At 37.4% G+C, this 11,245-nt stretch overlaps 1 protein-coding gene across 21 annotated transcripts in view; it reads left to right on the top strand.

Annotated features, from left to right (window-relative positions):
• Positions 1-777: 777 nt before the first annotated feature.
• Zasp52 (Z band alternatively spliced PDZ-motif protein 52) overlaps positions 778-11,245 on the top strand; it is a 246,443-nt gene continuing 235,975 nt past the window's right edge. For 7 of the 21 annotated variants that reach the window (XM_081760309.1, XM_081760322.1, XM_081760317.1 and 4 more), the window contains exon 1: positions 781-1,125. In XM_081760309.1, the coding sequence (XP_081616435.1) occupies positions 1,021-1,125 (105 nt within the window). In that variant the 5' untranslated portion in view covers positions 781-1,020. Of the gene's footprint in view, positions 1,126-11,245 lie in introns of all 21 variants that reach the window. The other 14 variants (XM_081760310.1, XM_081760321.1, XM_081760314.1 and 11 more) reach the window with 4 other exon arrangements.

Raw genomic sequence — 11,245 nt, 5'->3', positions numbered from 1 at the left:
ATGTGTCCTTCATCTAATGCGACCTAAACATGATTTATAAATATAGTATACAAATACAAGGTTAGCTTAGTTAGCAAATTTAACTACTATCGTCATGAAGTCTATTCCCAACAAGAAATGTTTATTTTAAGTAATATAGTTATGACAGATTTTGCCGCCTCTCAAACCCTGTCGCCCTATGCAAATGCATGTGTTGCACATATAATAGAGCTGGCCCTGAATCCATTAAGTAGTTCTTAATCCTATAATGCATAGTGGGACAGATACGGGTCAGAAGTGGTAAATAATCTGTGCTTTCCTTCATAACGGTATGTAGTTGTTAATGCATTTTGAATCAGATTGGGAACGTTCGAAACTAGTTGTAATTCCACAGTTTTCGCATAGATGGCACTATTAAGCGTACTGGTACTTCTGTTACTCATTTTTGTTTTCAACTGCAAAACTGTGTTCTTCACAGAATTAAAAAAAATAATCATGCATTATATTTTTTATTTTTGGTGTGTGTGTTTCCCAGCCGGAAACACACACACACACTTACATTGATAAACAAGGTAAATATATAAAGGAGTTTTGATAAACCAAACCCCTTTAGAATAATATCATTAATTTGCATCGTAGAAAACGAGAATTTATGCACTCAATATTTTCTCTGCTATGAAAAGTCTTTAGCAATCCTTTAGTTGATATTTACAGCATCAAATTGGCAACACTTTCGTTGCACCTGAACGAACTGGAGTTCCGAATAGGAGATAACTGTGATGCGCGTGCGTAGAAGCAGCTTGTAGCAGACGACACTATCATTTGATTTTCTCCTCGAGTCTTTCGGCTCCCTTCGACTTGCTGACAGTTCTGAACACCGAAGTGCCTGTAATATACACTCAAGTTCGAAATAGCGATCTACATCCTTCCGCCTGCCTTTATTTTTGTTTAGTAAAAAAGAAGTAATTAAACAACGCGCGAAAGTTTATCGGGTAGGTAATTAAATTAATTTAGCTTTAGTCGAAGGAACAAGAAAAGGGAATGGCACAACTTATCAACGTTAAACTTTCGAGATTTGATGGGTCACCCTGGGGTTTCCGACTTCAGGGTGGAAAGGACTTTGGACAACCCTTATTAATTCAAAAGGTAAGTGCATATTTTTTTTCTTTGAAAATAAATTCTTTCGCCTATCGTGAGAATATAACATTTCGCAATAAAAAATTTATATGTCATGTGGAAAAAGTGCTAAACTGTGTCTGATTATAAGTTAAAGACACAATAATTACTTATATATAAGTCCGATGTATAAGCCCCCGCTAAAATGAAAAAGTGACACATATGTATGTGGAATTTTTCTATGTATACATATAACTTCGATAGTTTCACGTCAAATTCATTAGTTCTTAAAATAATAATAATAATAATAATAATAATAATAATAATAATAATAATAATAATAATAATAATAACGTTCCTCATCAACACTGGTCATTTGGTGGTATCAGTTATGATACAGTGGTTTACGCAAGTTTAAATCACCCTGTCTAATGTATACAAATATATATTTGCCTCGTGTTAGGCAGTTCTATCCTGTGCCGTTTATCAGAGCTGTCAGTTACATTTGCGGGACCTGGGACGAAATTAAGGAACCAAAGATGTAGGTGAGGATTCCGTATCCTGATCGAATGAATAACTTTGCGCCAATTTTGACTTTCGTAACAACGATAGTGATAGTCCACTTGTTTCAAACCAGGGGAAGGTAATAATATAATAACCCACTTCATAACACGAAGGCTGTTCAATACAAAACAAGATGTATTCGCGATCTTTTAAAAATTTTATGGTGTCAAATCGATTGTAATTAAAACAAAAATACAAATTTCATAGTATGGCTCATTATTTACATTTCTCATTGAAAGAAAAACGGCTGAATTGAATAGTAATTTGACAGTACCACTGGTGGACGTAAAAAGTGTTTACTTGTTTAAAGAATCTCTTAGAAATGGTTAAGTTATTTTAATTATCTATTAGTGAGTTATCTTTAATGTAGCCAGTGATGTTAAAAGTACACTTCGCGACATTGATGGTACTTGTATAAGAGGCAGTGCTGACAGGGGCGATCGCCCCCCCCCCCCCAGAAGAGGTAACTTTCTTATTTTAAATATATAAATAAAACCCATCCTAAAGTTTGGAGCCCTTAAAAGTAGCAGTATGACAACCCACCGGCCCCCCCAGAAGTCTGTTCTGGATCCGCCCCTGGTGCTGACTTAGTTTTAATTTCCTTGGTTGCAGCTATTTTCTTGTATACCGAAGATAATAGCTTTATATTAGTTCTACAGTACAATATTTCTGGAGTTTCTTCATGGCTAAGCGGTTAGCGTGCATGCCTTTGATGTGGGAGACCCTGGTTCGATTCCCGGCGGGAACTCATGTGCTTCGGATTCCACGTTAAGTAGTAGGTCCCACGTCTCGTATAGCCTCGCTGCTGAACGAGGTTAAACTCAAAATCATATAATATTTCTAGGGGGCGGAGGGCGTCCGCCCCCTCTAGCGTCATCATTTTATAGGAACCCAGTCGTAAAACTGCCTTACAAGACGATAGTTCCGTCATCTATAAATATTATGGTTCTTAAAAATGAATTAAAAGTAGCAAATTTGTTACATTTCCTAGAGGGCGTGACTTTCCTCCTGCGATGCAGGTGCTGGGGCAACTCCACCACCCTACCGTTTTTGATTAAGATATTTTATTGATCTGTGAACACAATCGAGTAAATAGAAATGCCGCTATAGTTATTTTTGTCTAGCCACAATTCTGATTTCCCTTATGTAAGGAAATTGATCCGAATATTCGACAATGTGAGATTAAAAACTGAATTTATGAAGTTTTATTCACTCCTCTGACTTTTCTACATTTGTGAAAAATACTGCAATCCATAAACAAAATAGCAATAATCTCACAGTTTAATATTTTTTAAAATGACGTTTGCGCAAATTTTATTAGCAGTTAAAATTGTTGGTAATAATTTCAACGCATTTCATTATGGTAGGACGCTGTGCTTAGGTGATTCATAGCAATGTTCAGGAATCCTTGTCTTATTACTTTCTAGTAATGTGTAAAAGATATACAATAAGACTGAATTCATCATTTTTTAAATCAAGATCCCAGAATGGAAGGGAACAGTCATCTATATAAAACAGTTTTATTCCCAGAAATATTTCTTTCGGTTAAAGTGGTAAACAAGGTACTCTTTCTCTTCTTTCTGAAAACTTTCTACTGTAAGTCAGTTCAGAATCCTGTTGCCGTAAGATGCTGTTTCATAGCCAAACTGAAGTGCACTATCGAATTTTCTATAGTTGCACTAATGTCCTTAAATACCCACCGGCGTCGGAGCGGTGACATTTGAGAACTTCTATTCTCAGTCCGACTAACGTACACATGAGTCTGCTCACTATTTTTAGCTCTGTATCACATTTTTACAATTTGACTAGGAAAAAAAAAACTGTTTCGCTCTTAGTTTTCAATCTTATTATATTTGTGAACATTCTGAATTCCTGCCTAATATATCAACCAATATCTTAGGTGCCGGAAGAACTGGGCCATCAACCAGTGAGGGGCGCCAATTAGTATTTTTTGGCAATTGTTACTTTTAGATTATAGATAAATATTAATGTATTCTTACTGTATGGTTTAGCGTACTTTTCAGTACGGAAGCTATTTGAAACCTAAATATACAGCAAATCTCATACGCTTCCGACGGAAATTGATCCCAGCCCCCCAGCACCGAACGGCGTATATTAAATCTACATCCACGATGGACTACCTCATTGACATTGATACGTGATATACATTGCTTAAGTTTCTTTTTCGATTAACGCTTAAAGTGCCAAGCCCCATAATTAGATGGTTTATTCTGAAACCACTCTGTTATAACACACATTCATATGGCCCCCAGTACTAGACGAAGTGCGCATAAAATAGATGCTCACAAAATGTTAAAGTGGAATCCTAAAATTGTAGTTTTGAAACTTTATTCTATTTCCTCAAATTTTGGATGGATAGAGGGAGGTGATACTGGTTAAACTCGCTCAGACATTGGTTTCCGCAGTGACTTCTTCCACTCCCGTCGAAATATGGTTAGTATTTATACGTTCTGCTCGAAAGGACAGGTGGTCCCGGGTAGCGTAGTTGCTAACGATCTCCGGTTCAATTTCCAATGGAGACACTTGATCGAAAGATTGTGATTTTTTTTTTTTTTTTTTTTTTTTTAAGGATCGCTATCCAGAGTGATGTTTCCCTGGGTTTTCCTCATTCATACCAGAGAAAGAACCTGACATATTGTTCTCATGTCACTTCGTTCTCCCCAGTTTCCATAGTAATGTGATCGCCAAAGGGATGCCATCCCTCATAGAGGACGGGCTAACATGGCCATAGCTGCCAAAAACACAGAAATTTAATTCCTAATCCTAAATCGAAAATACTAGATTCAACTTTCGTCTGAGTCTATAGTCTGTTTTACTTTATGAATTGTTGCAGAGTTCGTCTTTAAAAGTCTTTCAAGTAACTCGAAAGATAAGTCATATGGAATCGTATCCGGTGATATTGGTGGACATTCAAACTCCTTTCCGTACAATTTGGGATAACGGCTAGACAGCCCGCGTTTGTCAAATATCTCGTGTAGATAATCGAGGACTGTTCTTGCCTCTACTCTGTACTGTATCCTTCCATTTGCCTTTTGTTAGGAAATCGATTCTATAACTCACCTGCAATTTAAAGGAAAACATTAGTTTCAGAATTGCTTTGGCCATATGCTCAGGGTCGTAAATAAGGGCCCCGCAGACCCCCATTGCGGGGGTCTCAAGCTGTCAGAGGGCCCCCAAATCGTGAAGTGGGACGTAGAGAATAGGGCCCCGCTCTACGCTGTTTGCGGGAGGCCCCCAAACCCTTAGTTACGCCACTGCATACGCTTCTCCTTTTTCAGTTGGTTTCAAACAGTTAATCTGAAATAACAAGGAAAATTTTGGTTTCTCTTGCTACTGCAAACATAAACTTACCCAAAAAAGATTATGGGTCTGATTACTTTCCCCAACCCACACCAATACAAAACATTGGTACTGCATATTCTAATTTTTATAAACAAAATAAGTGGTTCCTTGTATTGAAAGTCAATATTATGCATATGCCTACAACCAGTGATATTTGGAGGAAGGAGTGCAGATCTTTTATGTATTTATTTTAAACTGGTTGCTTTTTATTAGTAAAACTGAAATTTTGTCCGTTCTTGAAATATGGTTTTGCTGTCGTATAACCTATCCTAAACTGACCAGGCACTGGGTTCCTAGGTAATAATATGCATTCTTTAAATGTCTGCGGTCGTTAGTTCAATCTGAGTTTAACGTCCCACGATTATGCCTGTTAGCTTAAGGAAGACGATGATTAAAACAAGTGAATAATGATGGAAGAATTGGTAGAATGAAAAAGTGGAGGAAACGGGAGAACCCCGAGAAAACCCACAAACATGATGTTGTCTACCACCAGTTGTTCTTTCAGAAAAATTGTTCCGGGGGGTACTGCTGGTACTATTCTATATATATATATATATATAATATTATTTTGGTCTCCTCGGGGTTCAGTGCCCCCCAAAAACATGTCTGGAAGAAACACGTCTACCACAAACTTACTTGACGGATCAAACCAGGACCTCACGCATCAGATGTAAACGCTCTACCACTGGTCCACCGTGGCCCCCAAAAATCTATAGGTGCTGTCTCATATCTATGTTTGCTGCGTAAAAGGTATTAAGTTCAAAATGTTCTAACCGTTTGAAATTTAAAACCTTTTTTAATACTTTGTAGGGAAGAATTTATGCAGAGATTTAAAACACTTACCACTTAGCCAGCAGTGTGTGTAAAGCGCTTAATAAACTTTGTTTTTAAGGCTTTACACAAGCAGAATATTTTCAATACCGGTCTTTGTCAAACGATTACGATTTACGATTTCTGGACTTAACGCAGCAAACGCAGATATATTCTCAATACTAGAAAAAGATTATTTAAGAACATGCCTATTAGGAAACTGAACCTTAACTTTCTTATTGTGTAACAAAAAATCCATGGTTTGAGTCCTGCATTAGCCATTGGGGTTGAATTTCACCGTTTTCTCCCTGGACGACTACCTGAGATTTCTTCACTTTCCTTTCTTAAAATTCCAGTGTAAAATGTCAACAGATATATCTGAATATAGTAAATAAATATTTTAAAAAGTGAGTGACACTTTTAGATGTATGTGCTATTGAAATATCGTGAAAGAAAATCGTGTCTACTACATAATGGACATTTTTAGTATCCTTTTTGGAGAATAAGATTGTGTAATAAAAGTGTGGTAAATAATATTGTCATGATATGATGTGCAATTATATATTGCAAAATTGTGAGTAGCCTGTAATCGTTTCCCCTTATATGACTTTTTGGTTTCCACTTTCTTTTTTTTTCTCCTAACCTCAAGTTAAAGTGGAAACCGGTTGCATCCCATCCAGTAATGCACACGAGCTGCAATACATTAGAAGATTGCTCTAATTAAAGAACCTGTATATTCGTGACCATTCATTGTGCTTACATGTAACAAAATAAAATTAAAAAAAAAAAAAAAACTTTTCATTTTGACTTTTCACGTGTGGGTGGCTACAATTAACTGCGCACGATTGTTCGACGTGACAAATGAATGTATTGTCTGCGGGGCATATACACTGTGCGACTACATATACATAACACACTCGCATAGCAAGAATCCAAACCGGTCCTTCCACACGACGACGGTTGAAAAGAATTCCATGTGTGCAACGAGCTGAGAGTATATGTGTGCCTTCCCCGGCTCTTCTCTCTGATTGGAGAGTAATTTGTTGTGTTACTAGATCAGTACATCATATCGAAGAGTGACCTTGAAATTATGCGTATGGATGGAAGACAATGAGTGTAGGTTCTTATTAACACACACATAACACGACAATAATTCAGATTAGTTTACCAGCGTTGTGTAATGTTATAGCGCAGACAACTATGGGTTCCAATAGTTACCATACTATCTAGTGATACCAACTGTGCTCTGTAGAGACAAGCGAAAGTATTATTATTATTATTATTATTATTATTATTATTATTATTATTATTATTATTATTATTATTATTATTATTATTATTATTATTATTATTATTGCTGAGTTTCATAACTTTTTTTCTCCGTGGAGATTTCTTTGTGAATCGCAGGGAGTAGAGTGGTTCAGTGGTAGAGCGCTTACCTCTGGTGAGTGGTGTTCCTGATTCGATCTCCGGCCAGGTTAGTTTGTGGTGGACAACATCGTGCCCGTGAGTTTGGATACTCAATTTCCTCCTTTATCATTCCACCAATTCTTCCATTATTAACTGGCTTTAATCATAACATTAGTCTCTGTTAGCCTAACGGGCATAATCGTGGGTCTTAGAGAACATTCACTTCCTCATTATTGACTTCATTTCAATCTCAAGAAGTGGGAATTATGGGGAAACCGCATAGAGCACCATATTTTGTTAAAATTTATTTATTTATTTATTTATTTATTTATTAACTAAAGCTGTCGTGGGATATATCGCGGAGAGGGTAAGGGGAGTTATATTCATTCTCCCATTGTTGATTGATTCTAAATCCAAGCATCAAGGATGGCTGGAAATCCTGAGATACACACACATTTTACATATGTAGGCCTACACCATATTCCATCAAATTGTCGTGGAACTTCATAATTAAGAGGGTTTAAGTCCACTCGTTGCTGATTTTAACTTCATGCAGGGAAGACCACTGGAAAATCTCAAAGGAAATATGCGTCACAATACTTTAAAATCACATAATCATATAGTACAAAGACTACTGAGGAACACATTTTTTTCCCCTCAAACCTGGGAGTGTGAGGTTTACCCTTTTGTTCGTGACACTTTTACCCCAAGCGCTGAAGTGATTGGAAAGCGTCAAAGAGAAGTTAAATCGTACTGCATAAAAATAGAATAATCGTAGTGAAGGTTATGGCAGAATATTTTTCTTATACTATTTACTTATACTCATCAATAATGGAACTTCAAAATTTCGGGAAACTTACCCCCTTTTACCCACTTACCCTTGACTTATTTCAAGTACAACAATATCCAATGTGGGTGTCCTAAAGAAAATATACACTGTTTTATCAAGATCGAATAATTTTCACCTAGTTTATACGGGGAAAATGTTTCGAATGTCTGAACTTACAATATAGGGTGAATTTTTACCCTATTCTTCATTGATTGCAGCTCCAAATAAGTTATTTTGGAAAGATGGGAGGAAGGTACATACCAAGTTTCATTAAAATTGGATAAGTTTTACGTCAGTGCAACATTCGGGCGGGCTGATACGAATATGACGGTTGAGTCAAATGTTAGAAGCTTGCTTAGTTCACTTCAATAAATCATGTAGTGGTTCCCGATTTTTTTCTCTTATTCTGGCACTTCCTTTGAGAGCTCTGTCTACTTTAGGAAATGCTGTCTTTGTTGGACCAGCACTCTATGTGGCTTTGGTGCGGGTGACCCTGGATTCGATTGCACATAGAGATGTACTAAAATGTTTTGTCATAACTTTATTTCCGAGTATACAATCTTTCAATTCCCTGCGACTTTTACGTTGTGATTGCTTATATAATTATTACATTGATATGCTGTTTCTTAATGAGATATTTTATTTTCGGGAGTAAATTTTCCTTAACACAAAAAACATCCATGGAGTTGCCTTTCCAAGCGCGCGTGAGTAAAGGATTAACACTCCCGTTTATACATTCACATAGCACACGACTTCCCATTTTGATCCCAATTATCCCATATAGATCCTGGGATTTTCAGGACAATACGCAGACATCCCATGGACGTCCTGCATGGGACGTTCTAAAAGTTTTCCACGTAGGATCTCCACGGGACGTCCGGAATGGGCATTAGATCCCGGGTAAATCCCACGCCGGACATACCTAGGACCACATTATTTCACGATTTGCCAGTGGACATCCCTTTGAGATACCGTCGAATATCCAGTTTTTCGGGACATTAGCGGACATCTGGATATCCCTCGCAGGTGCTATGGATGTCCCGGGAGCAACTTCATATGATTCCGGGTTGTCCGTTGTCCATTGCGGATCAGTCTGGGACGTCTCGTGGACCTCCGTGTGCTATGTGGGTAAAGTTGGCGAGTTGTATTGTCTCGTCCTTTTTTCGTTTCACTAGTAGCGGTTCTTCAGGAAAGTCTCGATGATAAAAACATTAAACTTTATCGCAAGAAGTTAGGGGGAAAGAGCTTTCTTAATGTACTGATTATTGTTTTTGGTATAATTCTAAATTTTGTTCCATATATTCAGGTTTCGCAACTCGATAGTGTTCACATCTGCAGCGTCTCGCTGTTTGGCTCAATCTAAGGATTCGCAGCTAGGTAGCATGATACGTTCTTTCCGGAAAGGATGTACTGCTGAAGATCTCAGACACTGTCGTATATATTTGATGCTGGTAACAGCGTTCAGTGACGGCATGAATAAACTGGTATCACGACATAAGTACTTAGATATGTATGGTAAAAAGTAGAGCAAGGTAGTGCTTTATGTATCATTAATGTTTTGCACACATCATTTGTCGTTGGTTTCATCTAGATACCTCTTCTCGATATTCTTCATAGAATTGTATTTCTATTAAATCTGGAAAGATGACATTTCAAGGATACGTCGAATACGATTTTGTTTAGGACATCTCCTTAAGACACCTCCAGAGTATATAATGTATTAACTTTATAGTGTAAGGAACCAGATTGTTCATCGCCGTAATAAATATATATATAATATATCAAATATTGCGTCAAGAAAATCTCCTTCGGATTACTACTACCCAGACATCTTTGAGATCCTGTCTTATCCTATCATTTTCTTGACCTCCCCAAAGATATCTTTCCCCCTCGGTATCAACTAGGACTTGATGCTCTCTGCACGTATTATTCATGTTAACTTTCATATCTTAGAAGGCTCGAGTATTATCGGTGATCTGTAGCTATTGTGGAATTCAGCGTGGCGTAGGTTTCTAAATACATAATTTGTTTCTCTTTGGGTGAGACGTTATTCTCCTTAAAAATTTTGTTATAATTCTGTCTCTGATCTCAATGCTTTTAGTGACATTTTCCATATCCGCACAATACGACAGGTAAGTTCATTTCTTTATAAATTTTTTAATTACTTCGAAGGGGCGCGATGGCCTTGTTTTAGAGCTCTTGCGCGTGAAGTACTTGGTTCGATCTAATCTCCCACCAAATGAGCTATTGTTCCTCAGAGATTTAACTTGCTAATTTGGTTCATCTTCTAGAAGACAAACTTATTCCCGATTGTAAAATTGGCATATACAAATAGCTTTAATCAGTTGAAAGATGGACAAACATCGTATGCGTGAGATTTCTCGAGATACTTCCGTTTCCTCCCGCTTTCTTAATTCTACGAAATTATCAACCCGTCTCCCTTAGTCGCAGTGCATACTTGTGGAACGTTAATTTCGAAAATAATAATAAGAACAGGGCTAATAATAATTAATTTCTTCGATAGTAGTCACGAGAATAAAAGGATTTGATCGTTGCAGTAACATATAGGGTGTTTTTAAAAATATATTGTGGTCCCGCGTAGGGTAGTCGCTTACGCTGTCGCTTTTGATGCGAGCGATTCCGGGTTCGATTGTCTTTGGTAACACCAGGTCGCAAAGGTGTAACAGTTTTTTTCAGCCCACTCGTTCTGAATGATTATTTTCCTAGACTTCTCATTCACACCAGGCAAATGCCGAGATCATACCTAACATACAGGTCTCAGGCCATTTCCCCGTTCCCCAGATAGTGTGCTCGCCGAGGGGTGCCATCCCTCATAGGCCTACGTGACGAGCTTAAGGTCATAATACCATTAGTACTCAGAAATATGTATAAATTAATAAATAATAATAGTAATAAATATTGAACCTTACATTTTCTCAATAAATAAATAAATAAATTATGGACGGTAGAAATGTGTAAGTTATGATTTAATTTTTGCCTGCTCACAGAAAGCAACAGTCGCGGACTGTCAACCTGTGAAAGCAGACGTGTAGTGAGCACAGTTCTGCGCTGGTGGGATTTGCAATTTCTGTCAAATCACGGAACGACTTGAGCAGCACTTATGTATGAGTTTTGCCAAATGGTTGGTGATACCACGTAGAGATGATTCACAGG

The sequence above is a fragment of the Thermobia domestica genome, chromosome 5, assembly GCF_964235325.1.
Source record: "Thermobia domestica chromosome 5, izTheDome1.hap1.1, whole genome shotgun sequence".
Classification (NCBI taxonomy): Eukaryota; Metazoa; Arthropoda; class Insecta; order Zygentoma; family Lepismatidae; genus Thermobia; species Thermobia domestica.
This window is presented reverse-complemented; position numbering and strand designations above follow the sequence as displayed.